The 18,564-nt window shown below is 42.5% G+C and overlaps 1 protein-coding gene across 1 annotated transcript in view; it reads left to right on the forward strand.

Annotated features, from left to right (window-relative positions):
* The window catches only part of LOC109889512 (protein BANP-like), a 70,263-nt gene that overhangs the window by 39,503 nt on the left and 12,196 nt on the right, over window positions 1-18,564 (forward strand). The window contains exon 12 of the mRNA XM_020480980.2: window positions 13,992-14,135. Coding sequence (XP_020336569.1) covers window positions 13,992-14,135 — 144 coding nt within the window. The remainder of the gene's footprint in view (window positions 1-13,991; window positions 14,136-18,564) is intronic.

The following is an 18,564-nucleotide window of genomic DNA, read 5'->3' on the forward strand; positions in this document are numbered from 1 at the left end:
GCCCGAATGTACATTTTAATCGTCCTATTTCTCCCTGTCCAAGAATGTTGTTGATAATATCATGGGAAAGCTTGTTGAGCATTTTGCGATCCACAATGCAGGAGGGAAAGAAAGGGGGGAGACCGAGTGGGGAGAGAGACAGTAGAAGTAAATGGCTCCCCCTGTAAATAATGTCCATGGAGGGGATGGGGAAGAGGGAATTGGATAATTGGAAACTTGAGTGATATACTTACAGAGATACATGGGACATAAAACATGCATGTTAGCAGTGTAGGATTTAAAGCTGGTACTATAACAGAGGATCCCATTTCAAAGGAACTGTTTTTAGGGAGCCTGTACTATCTCATATAGACCTATGGCATTATGGGAGGAAGATAAGGGGCTTTCCCTCAGATCACAGATCATTCTGTAGATCTCCAAGATCATAGATGGAGGTCACAGATCGCATGCCAAAATGTCTGCCTAGTTGGTCTTTGCTTTGCTGTGTAAGTGTTGGTGCACATATCTTTGTTTGATGTTTGTGTATATGTTTTTCAGTGCAAGTCTATGTGGGGAGAGTCATCTGTGTGTGTTTGTACTGGGCATAGCTGAGAAGTACTCGATGTCCCTGGTAGTGTGTTAACAAGAACCAGATTTCTCTGGTAGCAACTTCACTGTGCCTGGAGCACCACCACCACACCCAACCTACAGACTCCTGCTGGGTTCTAGCCCACAGCCACCCCACGAAGATACAGGGCTTAGTGTCTCAAATGACACCCTATTCCCCATTTAGGGGTTAGTCATAACTACTACCTAGTGTGTTTTCACACATAGTTTTGAGCTATAGTTTGAGTCAGAGTCTATTTGTTAGATTGTATTTTTTAAATTTTCCCATTTTGCTTTTACATTGTCAAACCACTACAATTCCTAAGCAAAACCACTTATCCATGCAAGTAATTTGTTAATTGGACACAAATGCTCACCTTAAATCCATCTATGATTATCATGAAGCATCACTTGTGTCCAAATCTTCATATTACTTTAGCTTTTGTCTTCCAACAACATGAAGGGAGGAATTTGCAATAGCCGCTCTAACTTAAACTTGAATAGATTATATTCAGTAGCCTATAGCCCGTCTCCCCTAACCTGCATCGGATACACTCATCAATGCACTGCTACTCACAGAATGTCTGAGATATCAAGTTATGATGCTGCATGCATTTTATCAAATGCTTGCAGTCAAACAACTAGTAATACTGGTTATTTTCCTGTGTTTGGTCTGGACTGCATTCTCACCTGCCGCTGAATCGGACCAAGATCACCTTTTTGAGCAAACCACGGTGCGTTGTTTAGGAACCAAACTAAAGGGGTAAACGCACCAGAGTTCTGAAAAAACGCTACAAACCAATTAAGTGTGAAAGGCCCCGTAGTCACATTTTCCCCGGTGTGTCGTTTACATCAATGCATGAATAAGGGAAAATTCCTCTTCCTTTTGAAGTTGTCTGTAGGCAAGTAGTGATGGCTTTGACAAAAATCTGTTGTTTACTTTTGTCACAGCCAGGAGGTAGCATGATTAGCACCCCCAAATGATGTTAACAAAGCTGCATTGCAAGCCGTAACTTCCTAAGTGTCGATACTTGAGAAGAACCTGTCCATGTTTTCTTTTCTGCAAGAATGTTATTTGTTGCAGTAATATCTGAATATGCTCTCATAGTTCCATCAAGCCACTGGTGAGTGCCCAACAGAAAAGGAAGCACACAATACAACTTTATTGTCCATGTTACAGCAAACAGACTGATGTGGGTGTGAGAATACATAAGGAAATAGTTCCAGTTTTGCGTAACAAAATTCCAGTGACTATTACAGAGGTATGCATGCAAATAAACAATAAAAAAAGGAACCAAACTTAGTTAAGTGTTTTTGAGGACGTTTCAACTTGCAAGGCTGCTTTGCTAACATCGGTACCATGAATTACATGCATTTTTTTTCTTCTGATGATTCTAATCATGCTAACCCCTGGCTGTGACAAAAGTTAACAACAGTTTATTGTGAATACGGTCACTACGGGCCTACAGACACAACTCAAGGTTGTGTGTGTAGGCCAAAGAGGAATTTGACCCCAAAATCTATTTTGAATGTGCTATCCCTTTTAAGAATACACAGCCAATAAACACACATGTTCCATCCCATCCCGCTTTGATGACACAAGCAAGCAAAGATGATGAAGGGGATCCCTTTAAAAGGGTCCATCTTTTGTTTTCTTTTCCTGATGAAGACTGCTCGTATAAACAGCAGTAAAAACACTGAATGATGCCTCTATATCAGGATAAAGAGGCTTTTATTTACGTCTGTAAATAAGCCAGAGATGTTCTTTCATGTAAGACAGTTGTTTCGTGCGCCATGTGGGCGGCATGTGAAAGCACGGAGGCGAGGGTGCGGCCGCTCCCTCCCAGGCTCACTCAGAGCGGTGTTGCCAGAGGTTGCCGGGAGGTCAGAACGTTTTTGTTGTTGTCTTACAGCATATATATCATGTCCATCTAAAGAAACAAGCTAATTAGAATCATGATAAAGTGATCATTGTAAATAATTATTTGAAAGGCTCTCGTAAAAATGCATTTGTCAATCAGCTAGGCCAAGCTCGATTTTTGAGCCAGAGAACAGACACGAGTGTATATAGTACACTGGGGGCCTGCCTCGTTAAAAGAAAAAGGCCCTGCTAAATTACAGAAGTTATTTCAGTCATCGCGGAGGTCGACCGAAGGCCTTTGATTATACTGGTCCTGGATCAGAATTCAAACTGATCTGGTTTAGTCAAAACCACACTAGCCTTGACTGAAACTGTAGTCTACTGAAAGGCATGGGAGTTGGAGGAGAGAAAGAAAATAATATAAAGCAGGGTTAGTGTTAATGGAGGTGTCAAGCCTGTGTTTAGGAATGGTGTCATCGAGTGGGTGGAGGAGAAACAGTAGATGCAGCAGAGAGTGTGGGGAGTAAGTTCCTTTTAGGACAGATTTACAAAGGTTCGGGCTTTATTTTCATTTGTATTTCTGTGACTCCTCACATCCTAACTCTTTGCTGCCTCCTCTCTTGAATATTAAGATGGTGGTTACGTGATAGTGCCAGGAGTTTTTCCCTTGCCACCTGACGATTAAAATAAATAAATAATAATAATAAAAAACCTTGAGCCTAACTACTGTAGTTATCTACATGTTTTTCCTGGTCAGGTTACGTGGTTAGGAAAAACTCCTGGCCTTAGTTAGTTCTTTGACTTGAACTGATTAACTCCGGTAGGCATTCCACTCATAAGCAAAGCAAAATATTAAAGTTGTGGAGATGATGACAGGTGGATTTCAGGGCGCTCTCTTTCCAGTTGTGGAGACTGTACAGATGTGCTATCTTATTTTGATCACTCTGATGTCGCTGAGATTGTCCTGCTAAGCAGGAAATTACAATGAGCCTTGTGATTTGCATAAATTCACTGAAAACCCTCAGTTCTCTTTCTTGCTCGCTCAAATGCTAAAGCACCAACCAGAAGAAAGGTCCTACTCTGCTACTGCAACATTCAAACGTACAAAAATGTACAGTGGGGCAAAAAAGTATTTAGTCAGCCACCATTTGTGCAAGTTCTCCCACTTAAAAAGATGAGAGAGGCCTGTAATTTTCATCATAGGTACACTTCAACTATGACAGACAAAATGAGAAAAAAAATCCTGAAAATCACATTGTAGGATTTTTAATGAATTTATTTGCAAATTATGGTGGAATATAAGTATTTGGTCAATAACAAAAGTTTATCTCAATACTTTGTTATATACCCTTTGTTGGCAATGACAGAGGTCAAACGTTTTCTGTAAGTCTTCACAAGGTTTTCACACACTGTTGCTGGTATTTAGGCCCATTCCTCCATGCAGATCTCCTCTAGAGCAGTGATGTTTTGGGGTTGTTGCTGGGCAACACGGACTTTCAACTCCCTCCAAAGATTTTCTATGGGGTTGAGATCTGGAGACTGGCTAGGCCACTCCAGGACCTTGAAATGCTTCTTATGAAGCCACTCCTTCGTTGCCCGGGCGGTGTGTTTGGGATCATTGTCATACTGAAAGACCCAGCCACGTTTCATCTTCAATGCCCTTGCTGATGGAAGGTTTTCACTCAAAATCTCACGATACATGGCCCCATTCATTCATTCTTTCCTTTACACGGATCAGTCGTACTGGTCCCTTTGCAGAAAAACAACCCCAAAGCATGATGTTTCCACCCCCATGCTTCACAGTAGGTATGGTGTTCTTTGGATGCAACTCAGCATTCTTTGTCCTCCAAACACGACGAGTTGAGTTTTTACCAAAAAGTTCTATTTTGGTTTCATCTGACCATATGACATTCTCCCAATCTTCTTCTGGATCATCCAAATGCTCTCTAGCAAACTTCAGACGGGCCTGGACATGTACTGGCTTAAGCAGGGGGACACATCTGGCACTGCAGGATTTGAGTCCCTGGCGGCGTAGTGTGTTACTGATGGTAGGCTTTGTTACTTTGGTCCCAGCTCTCTGCAGGTCATTCACTAGGTCCCCCCGTGTGGTTCTGGGATTTTTGCTCACCGTTCTTGTGATCATTTTGACCCCACGGGGTGAGATCTTGCGTGGAGCCCCAGATCGAGGGAGATTATCAGTGGTCTTCTATGTCTTCCATTTCCTAATAATTGCTCCCACAGTTAATTTCTTCAATCCAAGCTGCTTACCTATTGCAGATTCAGTCTTCCCAGCCTGGTGCAGGTCTAGAATTTTGTTTCTGGTGTCCTTTGACAGCTCTTTGGTCTTGGCCATAGTGGAGTTTGGAGTGTGACTGTGAGGTTGTGTACAGGTGTCTTTTATACTGATAACAAGTTCAAACAGGTGCCATTAATACAGGTAACGAGTGGAGGACAGAGGAGCCTCTTAAAGAAGAAGTTACAGGTCTGTGAGAGCTAGAAATATTGCTTGTTTGTAGGTAAACAAATACTTATTTTCCACCATAATTTGCAAATAAATTCATAAATCCTACAATGTGATTTTCTGGATTTTTTCTCTCTAATTTTGTCTGTCATAGTTGAAGTGTACCTATGATGAAAATGACAGGCCTCTCATCTTTTTAAGTGGGAGAACTTGCACAATTGGTGGCTGACTAAATACTTTTTTGCCCCACTGTATCTGAGTTGACTTGGAGAGGGTATTTTTCAACTGACGCTTCAGGGGTAGGCTTAACTAATAGAGGATCTTCAGTGTGACTGAGTGTTGGGTTTACATCTGAGCATCGTATTCTATGGAGAGATACAGCAGACTGACAGACTTTTGGAAGGATTGAGTAGGAAAGGGGACTCAGAGCATCAACTCCAGCTGCTCCCTCTGTGTCCTGATGCCCCCCCCCCCCCCCCCCCCCCCACATCTGTCCTGACTGGCTCAGGAGAGCTGCTGCAGATGTTGTTGACGGCCTATAAAGCAGGGAGGAAGTTCCAACCTCTCAAACTCCAAACGTTTATTTTTCCTATTCTTTTCTTTTTACACGTTAGATCTGAGAGGATATGAGTGATTCTATTGGGACTGATAGAAAACAGATTGGAGTGGTGCCTCTGATTTATTTGAGCGGTACCTCATAAAAGTGTTTGTATGTGCTTGTAGGTCTTTGTGTGTTTGTGGGTTGCAGTGAAACAGAGCTCTTTGACAAAACATGCATTCATGCACTTAGATAAATGTGCACACACACACTACCCAGTGCCAGAGACCTGGGTTACAACAATTCATTATTTCAGATCAATTGCACAGTCAAACTTTAACCGTTGAAGACCGAAGGGTTGTGTACAAGTTAACAAAACAAATATACTTTCTTTTGTTTTCTAACAACTGTCTTATTGCCCTGTATCTTTTCATTATCCAATCGAAACCAGAATCATACACAACCAAAAGTGCAGTTTGAATTGGGACAACAAAAAAAGAGGTTGGGCTGGGAAAAAGGTCCTTGTTTGCACAGTTGGTTATTGTGTTTCAATCTGGCCGTCTCTGGCTGTTTTTTGCATTAAGACGTATTTGTTGTTTGGTTCTCTGCCTTCTTGCGCCCGACGCTGTATTTCTTCAGTATCCTGTCTCCATTACTGTTGAAAGCATTATGGCATAAAGGACAAAAAAAAGATAGATTTATCCACTTTTCTGTTCTTTTCAGAAGGTCATCGCAACTAGCAAACTCTGCTGAAGTGAATTTAAGCTGACTTGTTTGTTCGCTGTATTTTCTCCTCCAGCTCTCTTTTGGCATGGAGACAGCGTGGGCTGTTCTGAAGCAGCCTTCTAATTCTCCCTTACACACACACACACACACACACACACACACACACACACACACACACACATACACACACACACACACACACACACACACACACACACACACACACACACACACACACACACACACACACACACACACACACACACACACACACACACACACACACACATACACACATACATACATACATACATACATACATACATACATACATACATACATACATACATACATACATACATACATACATACATACATACATACATACATACACATACATACATACATACACATACATACATACACACATACATACATACACACATACATACATACACACATACACACATACACACATACATACATACATACATACATACATACATACATACATACATTGGGCACCGCTAGTATGTTACCGGTGTGGACAGACAATAAGAAATACTATTTAGGGGCTCCAATCCCACAAGCCGGAGGACAACAGTAACTAATGCACTTAAGAGCAGCCCAACTACCAGGTCCTATTCTCATTTATGTGGTTTCTCTCGCCAAGTTAGATTTTTCTCTCTATTGTGTGTTTTTTTTCTTCTGACAACTCACTGCAAGTGGATGTGATTTCGACTTGCGTAATCCGTGCGAACTTGGGTCTAAAGCACAAATTAGGCTATTGGAAGCAGTGCAAGAGTTGCTTGCCTGTGTAAAAGTCAGAATATGGCACTGAATGGATTGCCCCCCCCCCCCCCCCCCCCCCCCCCCCATGTGTCTGACTGTGTCCAAGTGTGAGATGGTGTGTAGTTTATGCCGTATCGCTAACAGATCTCTATCATGTGTTTGGGTTAATGTGGTTGATGTGTTTCCCGAGTGTCAGACCCATAATTTCATACTACAGTTTGAGTGTTTTCGATCAGAACACAGTCCCTCCCCTCCTGACCTTTTCCTACAATGTGTTCTGAGAAGAAGGTGAGGAGACCGGATTTGAGGAATCATGGAATGTCAAATTGGGAAAGAGATGAGCTCTTTTTGCAAACCAAGTAGTGGGACAGGAAGTGGTCCCTGGGAGACTTCCTGTATTCACTGTAGAGCTCTCACACAATGTTCCAGAACTTTAAACCCCTCTGCTCTCTGTGTGCTCAGATCCTCACAGCTGAGAATGCTCTCATGAAGGGTTGAAGTCGCCACCTTTAATCGAATTGTACAAGAGTTAGTCAACCCTTGAATCCCCTGTCCTCCTTGATTGCACACATACAGTGCATTCGGAAAGTATTCAGATCGCTTGACTTTTTCCACCTTTTTGTTCCGTTAGAGCCTTGTGCTAAAATGCTTTTAAACATAAAAAAAAAATCCCCTCATCAATCTACATATAATACAAAGCAAAAACAGATTTTTTGAAATGTGTGCACTTACTACAAATAAAAAAACTGAAATCACATTTACATAAGTATTCAGACCCTTTACTCAGTACTTTGTTGAAGCACCTTTGGCAACGATTACATTCTCGAGTCTTGGGTATGACGCTACAAGCTTTGCACACCTGTATTTGGGGAGTTTCTCCCATTTATTTTCTGCAGATCCTCTCAAGCTCTGTCAGGTTGGATAGGGAGCATCGCTGCAGTTATTTTCAGGTCTCTCCAGAAATGTTCAATCGGGTTCAAGTCCAGGCTCTAGCTGGGACACTCAAGGACATTCAGAGACTTGTACCGAAGCCACTCCTGTGTTGTCTTGGCTGTGTAATTACGGTCATTTTCCTGTTGGAAGGTGAACCTTCACCCTAGTCCGAGGTTCTGAATGCTCTGGAGTGGATTCTCATCAAAGATCTCTCTCTACTTTGCTCTGTTCATCTTTCCCTCAATCCTCACTAGTCTCCCAGTCCCTGTCACTGAAAAACATCCCCACAGCATGATGCTGCCACCACCATACTTCAGCGTAGGGATGGTGCCAGGTTTTCTCCAGACGTGACGCTTGGCATTCAGTCAAAATGGTTCAGTCTTGGTTTCATCAGACCAGAGAATCTTGTTTCTCATGGTCTGAGAGTCCTTAAGGTGCCTTTTGGCAAACTCCAAGCAGGCTGTCATGTGCCTTTTACTGAGGAGTGGCTTCTGTCTGGCCACTCTACCATAAAGGCCTGATTGGTGGAGTGCTGCAGAGATGGTTGTCCTTGTGTAAGGTTCTCACATCTCGACAGAGGACCTCTGGAGCTCTGTCAGAGTGACCAGTCGGCTCTAGGCCAGCTCTAGGAAGAGTCTCTAGGTGGTTCCAAACTTCTTCCATTTAAGAATGATGGAGGCCACTGTGATCTTGGGGGATCTTCAATGCTGCAGAAATGTTTTGGTACCCTTCCCCAGATCTGTGCCTCAACACAATCCTGTCTCGGAACTCTACGGACACTTCCTTCGACCTCATGGCTTCGTTTTTGCTCTGACATGCACTGTCAACTGTGGGACCTTGTATAGACAGGTGTGTGACTTTCCAAATCATGGACTCTACAATCAAGTTGTAGAAACATCTCAAGGATGATCAATGGAAACAGGATGCACCTGAGCTCAATTTTGAATCTCAAAGCAAAGAATCTGTATACTTTTAAATAATACATTTCTGTTAAAAAAATATATACATTTGCAAAAATGTCTAACAACATGTCTTTGCTTTGTCATTATTGTGTGTAGATTGAGGATTTTTTTCTTAGTTAATCCATTTTAGAATAAGGCTGTAACATAACATAAAGGGAATGGGTCTTAATATTTTCTAATGGCACTCTAAATATACTAGTAGACAGTCAAATGCTACACCTAACACACTTGGAATTTTTCTTTACCTATCAAGGTCAGAATCAATTAATCATTATTCGCTAATCATTAAGTACCTGCCCTGCCTTGTTTACCTACACTGTTACTCCCTAACTCATACCAGCTCCACCATTTTTACCAAATACCTACTTCTTTACTTACAGTGGGGCAAAAAGGTATTTAGTCGGCCACCAATTGTGCAAGTTCTCCCACTTAAAACGATGAGAGAGGCCTGTAATTTTCATCATAGGTACACTTCAACGATGACAGACAAAATGAGGAAAAAAATTCCAGAAAATCACATTGTAGGATTTTTTATGAATTTATTTGCAAATTATGGTGGAATATAAGTATTTGGTCAATAACAAAAGTTTCTCAATACTTTGTTATATACCCTTTGTTGGCAATGATAGAGGTCAAACGTTTTCTTTAAGTCTTCACAAGGTTTTCACACACTGTTGCTGGTATTTTGGCCCATTCCTCCATGCAGATCTCCTGTAGAGCAGTGATGTTTTGGGGCTGTTGCTGGGCAACACAGACTTTCAACTCCCTCCAAAGATTTTCTATGGGGTTGAGATCTGGAGACTGGCTAGGCCACTCCAGGACCTTGAAATGCTTCTTATGAAGCCACCCCTTCATTGCCCGGGCGGTGTGTTTGGGATCATTGTCATGCTGAAAGACCCAGCCACGTTTCATCTTCAATGCCCTTGCTGATGGAAGGTTTTCACTCAAAATCTCACGATACATGGCCCCAGTCATTCAGTCATTCTTTCCTTTACACGGATCAGTCGTCCTGGTCCCTTTGCAGAAAAACAGCCCCAAATTATGATGTTTCCACCCCCATGCTTCACAGTAGGTATGGTTTTGAGTCCCTTTGAATGCTACTCAGCATTCTTTGTCCTCCAAACACGACGAGTTGAGTTTTTACCAAAAGGTTATATTTTGGTTTCATCTGGCCATATGACATTCTCCCAATCTTCTTCTGGATCATCCAAATGCTCTCTAGCAAACTTCAGATGGGCCTGGACATGCACTGGCTTAAGCAGGGGGACACGTCTGGCACTGCAGGATTTGAGTCCCTGGCGGCGTAATGTGTTACTGATGGTAGGATTTGTTACTTTGGTCACAGCTCTCTGCAGGTCATTCACTAGGTGTGGTTCTGGGATTTTTGCTCACCGTTCTTGTGATCATTTTGACCCCACGGGGTGAGATCTTGCGTGGAGCCCCAGATCGAGAGAGATTATCAGTGGTCTTTGTATGTCTTCCATTTCCTAATAATTGCTCCCACAGTTGATTTCTTCAAACCAAGCTGCTTACCTATTGCAGATTCAGTCTTCCCAGCCTGGTGCAGGTCTACAATTTTGTTTCTGGTGTCCTTTGACAGCTCTTTGGTCTTGGCCATAGTGGAGTTTGAGTGTGACTGTTTGAGCTTGTGGACAGGTATCTTTTATACTGATAACAAGTTCAAACAGGTGCCATTAATACAGGTAACGAGTGGAGGACAGAGGAGCCTCTTATAGAAGTTGTTACAGGTCTGTGAGAGACAGAAATCTGGCTTGTTTGTAGGTGACCAAATACTTATTTTCCACCATAATTTGCAAATAAATTCATAAAAAATCCTACAATGTGATTTTCTGGATTTTTTTTCTCATTTTGTCTGTCATAGTTGAAGTGTACCTATGATGAAAATGACAGGCCTCTCATCTTTTTAAGTGGGAGAACTTGCACAATTGGTGGCTGACTAAATACTTTTTTGCCCCACTGTACCTGCCTTGTTGAATTCATTCATCATGTTGTAAGTTATAATTTAGCTCCTCTTTATCTATTAACATGTTCCTTTTCACCTATTACCCCCCCACACACCGGCTCAACTATTTTCGTTCATTACCCACCACATCTACCTGTCAGTCTTTCATTACCTGCTTTCTCATTTTCACCTATCACCCCCCCCCCCACCCCCCATATACCAGCTTAAGCATTTTAATTTAGTACCAACTACATTCCTAGCCTACTGTCATGACATTCCTGCTCCACCTGTATGTAAATGACTAGGGTTGAATGTGTGTATCCCTAATAAACCGATTAAGCCTAGTCTTTCTACAGGGTTCATATGAAGGATGGCCTATCTGTATTTATTTCACAGCCGTCTGTCTTTTTATGCAGAGCTGACTTTTGATGTACCGCAGATGCATATAATAGAATGTTTACAATCGATTTTACTGTCTGTAATGGCCCTTGGTCAGTCTGTTTCGCTGTGATCAGTTTGTGTATACACTACCACTCAGACTACAATCTGCAGCCTTCAGTTTGTGTATGTTCAATCAGATGACTCTCAGCAAGACCCCTCTCAGACCAAGGCTATGACCCTCTGTAAGTGGTCAGTGTGTGTACGGACCCCTTGTCAAGCATTTCGCTACACCTGCAATAACATCTGCTAAACGTGTATGTGACCAATAACATTTGATTTGAATCACACACACCCTGTTAGTGTGTGCGTGTATATTACAATACCACAGAGCAGTGCCACTGGAGCAGATTTGGGGGGTTAAGAGCCTTGCTCAAGGGCAAAATGGTAGTAGGTAGGACATAGGATATTAGACCCAGCAACCCTCCAGCTGCTGGCTCACTCCTGCAGGATTCCTCTGTCAGCCCTGGTATTTGAACAGTCAACTCTCTGATTAATTGCCCGTCTCTCAAGGCTACCGTCACCCCAAATCAGCCGGTCTCTAATTCACTATGTCTATCTTATTTTGTGGCACTGATCTGGCTAGCGTAGCCATTGAGGCTTCCTTTTCATCTAATAGCTCCCATCAGGCTGGCTGGGAATGGTGTGTTCTGGCTGCATCAGACATTGTGGTGAAGTGAAAAAATCTGTCTAAATCTCCTGGAGCCTGACCCCCCCCCCCCCCCCCCCCCCCAGAGCCCGGTGGGTTAACACTACTCACAAAACACATGACAGAGTCAGCAACTTCAAAGTGAAGGTCGGGGTTTGGTTGGGGGTGGAAGGGGGCGGGTTGGTAGGGCAAGTGGGTCACATACAGCATCTGTAATTGGGGTTTTTAAGGTTTTGTTTTTTTATCCAGATTCTGATTCATCCCCAAATTGGGAATGTCTGTTAGGCCTTCACCCAGCTGCTCTACTCTACTAGCATGGGAGTAAGTTAGACTGGGTTAGAGCTGGAGATGGCATCAAATACCAGAGAAGCTTCACATCATGCAAGAGGTAGAGAGAGACAGACCATGTTGTAGTGTAGAGTATTAAATGCAAGCGAGAGCCATGGTTTTATTTACACACACACACACACACACACACACACACAGCTGTCTTACTATACCTGTGAGGACTTTTTGGGGACCAACCGTTGATTCGCATTCAAAATCCTACTTGCCTTAACTCCTAATTCTAACCCTAAACCTAACCCCAACGCCTTAAATGGCTTTTTCCCGTTTTAGGACCGGCCAAATGTCCTCATAGTACAAATGTACTATTCTTGTGAGGATTTCTGGTCTTCACAAGTATAGTATCAAACACACACACAGGTCACTTAATATTTCCCTCAATCAGTCTTGCTGGGTCAGATGTATGTTAGCTTTGCATGTCTGTTTGCACATTCAACAACTTATTACAGTTGGCCTACTGTATGTTATCCAATTAGGTCTAGAAGTCATAACTCTAAACCTATAGCCCCGGTTTCCTATAGTGTGTGTGAATGTAAATCTACAGGAATACCCCACACCATGTTTCAGCTGCCCCATCGTGCTCGATTATTAATGAGTGTGTTAAAAAACGAGCTCTGGCACAGCTTGGCTGTAGTTCAACACAACAGGGTTTAGGGGTTTCCCCTCTCTCTCCTCTTCTGTGTGTTTTATCTTTCTCCTTTTCTCTCGCTGTCTCTCTCTCCTCTTCTGTGTGTTTTATCTTTCTCCTTTTCTCTCGCTGTCTCTCTCTCCTCTTCTCTGTGTTTTATCTTTCTCCTTTTCTCTCGCTGTCTCTCTCTCCTCTTCTCTGTGTTCTATCTTTCTCCTTTTCTCTCGCTGTCTCTCTCTCCTCTTCTCTGTGTTCTATCTTTCTCCTTTTCTCTCGCTGTCTCTCTCCATGGCGGCTGTGCATGGGGAAACAAAACACTTTTCAAATGGTAGGGCTCTTATTGGCTGATCTGTCTTTAAGCGTTCCCTATTGGTCCCCTGCATCCTCCGAGACTTGTTTGCTAGATTTTCCCTAAAGAAGGAGCGTTCTCTCCTTCTAGTGTGTGTGTGTGTGTGTGTGTGTGTGTGTGGCGCTAGTCTGTGCTTGTTACACCCTGATAGTTGTGACTAATAAATGTAAACACACATCAGAGCATAAATGTCTTTCTGCTGTTTGTTTTAATTGGCCTCTCTTCAGGGAAGTGTAGCCAGCCAGTTAGTTACAGAGCAGACCCAGGTCCTGGCAGTAAACTCTTGATTCAGAGCATTAGCTAGCTGGCAAAAGCAGCTAACACTGTCTGCATCTGAAATGGCACCCTATTCTCTATATAGTGCACTTCTTCTGACCTGAGCCCTGGTCAAAAGCAGTGCACTATGAGCACTGGTCAAAATCAGTGCACTATGTAAGGAATAGGGTGCCATTTTGGGTGATGCTAAGCAGACCTCTTCTGAGGGTTGTGTGTGTTGAAGTTTGACACACAGACACATTGGTTGACCCTTGCACAAGCACTCACCACAGACAAAATTGTTATTGCAATTATAGTAACAATAGTTTCGTGATTAATTTAAGCAAATTAATTGTGATAAAGATTTCCTCTTTTTTTCAATTACATTTTATATTAATATCTCCCCTTTCGCTCCCCTCTTCCTCCCTCTTTTTCTCGTACTTTTTCTCTCTCACATTCTATCCCACCTCCCCTCTTTCTCTCACGTTCTCCCTCCCCCTGGTCAGGTGCTGCGTGGGGCCCAGCTGATAGCAGTGGCGTCAGCTGACGGAGGGGCCACAACAGTGGAGGGCTCCCCCCTACAGGCCAGTGACATCCAAGTGCAGTACGTCCAACTGGCCTCTGTCAACGAGCACACCGCTACTGTACAGGTGAGGAACGCACACAAACACCCGGAGACAGACAGGCACACGTCCTTGGATGAACTGGCCATTGAGTCCGGTGGGCCTGACAGCAGCATTTCTGACCTTCTCTTTTGCATCTTAGCATCGGTTCCAACTTCCTGTTGCTCAAACTCCTGAGGTACACCTTTTTACATTTACAAACATCCAGCAAAGTAGACTGCAAAGGTACATTAGAGGTCTGTGCGGGACTGATTTCCTCATCACTCTGCCACAGCTTTTCATACTGTAACCGCCCGGTCCCGCTGGCTTTTTGTCGGATTCCTACCAGCTCCCTCAAGAACTGGTCACGAACCCAACCGCAGTCCCACAAATGTTATTTTAGGTGTATTTGACACCGATCACTTGACCGCCATGGTCCCAGCTATTTTGCATTCAGTAGGCAATATCAAAATGTGTAAAAAATAACCCAAGAAATAGGTTAAATTACCAGAGTTTCTCATTATTTATATTAGGCTATCAGTATTACTGGGCTACGTCAGCGAATAGGCTAAACTTAGTTTGAAAGAGAGACAGAATTAGCTCGAGAACGGACACTTGCACTTTCTCTTGAGCTATGTGTTGCAAAATAACCTACCTTAATAGGAGCAGAACGCTTGGAGGCAGAGACAAATATGATTGATCAATATTTATTTCCAGACAATGTGGTAGGCTTAAACTATAGCTTAATCATATTTAGGAAGTACATTTCCTTCATTTCCTTGCATATAGCCTACTCTATTTAATAGAGACCACACGCGCAGCTGATCTCGCAAACCCATCTAGGAGAGGTAGGCTACTAAACTTGAGGCAGCAACAATGATGGGAGCGGATACATGCACTTTCTTTTACATTTTGCATAGCCTATAGCCTACCTTCTAGGAGCGGGACGATTTGCAGGCAGAGACAAATACATGGGTTATCAATATTCATTGAAAAGGAAAAGACGCATCATTGCGCCTTTTTCAATGATGATCAAATGTTTTGGTTGCACCTTGACTCACGTTGGTTGAGTGCCCTACACTTCTTTCCATTTTCAATATTTATTTACAGACACTGTAGTAAACTCTAACCAAATCATGATGGTGGCATCACAGGCCTCTGGAGGGGGGTGGATTAGTGTAAGGTATTGTGGAGGTGAGGGAGAAATGGATGAAGAGGATATGAATGAAGTAGGTATTTGCAGATGTTAGAGTAGGTGGTTGAATGGGTGTTGTGTGTAGGGGTGTTAAAGCTGGTTCAGATGTTAGGGACATTGGGGGTAGGTGAGGTGGGGGAGGAGTATAGAGGGTTGGGTTCTAAATATACCTGAGTGGTTAAGAGCTCACACAGACATTCAGTCTCTCACACCCCCTTTAATGACTCACACCATCTTGTGCAATATCCCAGTAAAACTATGTGGTGCGATGCTCTTCCTCCTTATAATTAGTGACATGTTGAAATCAAAGTGCCAGTGTCATAATTAGCAATTTCACCAAACTGCTTGCAGGTACTCAACACTCCGCTTTTCTCCCTATTGTCATGCTTCCATTCAAAGGAATGCCCGTCTCCTTTAAGTCCTAGAGTTTGTGTTTTAATTTAACAATGTAAAATGCACAGATGCAGCTTCAGAAAGAGGAAAGTAATAATTACTAGATTAGCTTTGAATCCCTTGATGGTTGAGTTCAGAGAATGGGAGCCATGTGTTGAAAGCAGTAAGGGTGCATAGGCACCCACAGCAGTCCCTCCTTTTATGTGGTCAACTTGGCAAGGCCAGAAACACAACAAAAGAACGAGACCTTCGCTTAGTTTTTCACTCGTTTTTTTTTCTTGAAAACCATGTTGAATGCCACATGTCCTCCGTAATGCTTGGTTTGCTCACTTCCCCAAAAGTCAAGTTTTATATGGATATCTCTGATTCGTCCCATCACCAATTCGTCCCTGCGTGACATTATAAAAAGAGGACCCGAAAAAAGCTTGGCTCTTTTAAAAGTGATTTGTTTGGCTGTTTGTAGAAATGCCAGTCCTGCTCGGAGTTGAAGTAATTTGAGTCTCCTTGTTAATTTGGACCGATGTGATTGTATACCTATGCATACACAGAGAATGTCCTGCCCCCACCACCTATCACTTTTTTGGGGGGCGATAAGCTGAATGAGGCATGGCATCCTTTGTCGGTTGTGTAATTGGTCCCACCCATCCCCCATTCCCCTCTTGGAACCATAGACATCCTAAATTAATGAATTTCTCTCCCTCACTTCCACCAGGCTTGTGTTTGTGATGTTTCTATAGGTGTATACATGATTGCCACCCCATACATTGTGTTTAGCTGCGGTCTGGGTTCCATTTCACCTCTCTCTCCTCTCCCCTCTCTCAGCAATCAGACCGTTGTTTGTGTACACTTTTGTGAATGGGCTTTATTTGTTCTAATGGTTGATTGTACACAGGCAGCTTAACAGAAATCAACAAAGTTGACTGGGCCCTGATCAATCTCCAGTTTCCTGTTCCCAAGAGATGAAATTAAGCCTCTTGGGTTAACCAAGGGCATATGGACCAGGCAGGGGAGAGAAATACAACTGTTGAAAAGCCACCACATTCTGTTCTGTTAGGCTATTCAAAGAGAGACTACTCCATTGTCATTTAACAAGGTTTTAGAGGCCCACTCCTTATTTTGAAATTCAACAAAACGGTGGCCACCAAACCTCCACCTTGTTTGCTATAAAGCTGAGGGATTGGGGTTTGAGAAATGTAGGCTAACATTCAAATTCATATCAAAACGTCTGTTAATGTCAGAGTGGGCCTTTAAACATTCAGCAAATCAATCACAGTGGGCTTGTGAGATGTAGTACACTCAAGGCCAATACTGACCGTTGGGTTGCTGCCCTTTCCAGTTCTAAGGTCAGGGAAAGGTCACTACATTTTCCCCTCCCTGAAATGTGTCGAACTGTTTTCCCAAACATATGGTAGCATTTATAACTAAGCTCTTGAAAAATTGCTTCAGCTTTTTATTTATTTATCTTTTACATTTTTTCTCCCTCTTTATTTAATAGTTTCCATTACACAAGCTAGATCAAATAAAGTACACAAGCTAGATTCAAATAAGATATTTCTGAACAGGAAGGCCTGTTTGGCCTCGTGATACATTATGCTATGTTTTTTTTTTACATTTAGCCTTGTGATGGTTTAGACACTGGTCAGGTCTAAAGCTGGCCCTATTACACCCTAACAGGGTCTGGTCCTGGGCGGGGTCCTCATACGGTGCCAGAGATGCCTGTTATAACCAGATGAAAAACAATTGCGGAGATGAATAAGAATAGTTTTTTTTGTTTGACACCTGGGTCATATTCATTAGGCACCAAAATGGAAGAAAGCTGACTGAAACAGGGAGGGACTACCAGGACTTGCTCAATAACAACCTCTTGTTTTATATTTCTGTTGAAAAACATATTTAAATGGTTTCCAATGGTGTGCTCTAATGGATACGATCCTGGGATCTGCGCTTGGTTGGATGCTGTAGCTAGGTGGTTGCATAGTTTAAGCTGTGAGCTTTCTGTTGCAGGGCTGATTTCATGGCTGCTACTTATGTTGATGTCATGAGAGTTTGGTTTAATCTAGTGAAATCTTTTCAGCGTGGATATAATACTGTTGTCCAGATCAGACACCAGCTGGTATCAACTCACCTTTGTCTTGTGTTGGCTAGTCTGGTGCACCAGACACGTCTTCTGTGCGCAATAGCTTGGGTAACTTGGGGATCAGTGGAGGCTTCTCAGAGGAGGTAGGGGAGGACCATCCTCAGTGAATTTCATATACAAATATACTAAATATCTAATGTCATCAAATAATTGATTAAAACACACAATTTTGCAATTAAGGTCTACAGTAGCCACAACAGCATGTTGTAGGGTAGCACCATGGTGTAGCTAGAGGACAGCTAGCTTCTAATCAAATCTAAGTTTATTTGTCACATGCGCCGAATACAACAGGTATAGATAGACCTTACAGTGAAATGCTTACTTACAGGCTCTAACCAACAGTGCAATTAAAAAATTAAAAAAGGTATTCGGTGAACAATAGGTAAGTAAAGAAATAAAAACAACAGTAAAAAGACAGTGAAAAATAACAGTAGCAAGGCTATATACAGGCACCGGTTAGTCGGGCTGATTGAGGTAGTATGTACATGTACAGTGGGGCAAAAAAGTATTTAGTCAGCCACCAATTGTGCATATTCTCCCACTTAAGAATATGAGAGAGAGAGAACTGTAATTTTCATCATAGGTACACTTCAACTATGACAGACAAAATGAGAGAGAAAAAATCCAGAAAATCACATTGTAGGATTTTTAATGAATTTATTTGCAAATTATGGTGGAAAATAAGTATTTGGTCACCTACAAACAAGCAAGATTTCTGGCTCTCACAGACCTGTAACTTCTTCTTTAAGAGG

The sequence above is a fragment of the Oncorhynchus kisutch genome, linkage group LG4 (assembly GCF_002021735.2).
Source record: "Oncorhynchus kisutch isolate 150728-3 linkage group LG4, Okis_V2, whole genome shotgun sequence".
Lineage (NCBI taxonomy): Eukaryota > Metazoa > Chordata > Actinopteri > Salmoniformes > Salmonidae > Oncorhynchus > Oncorhynchus kisutch.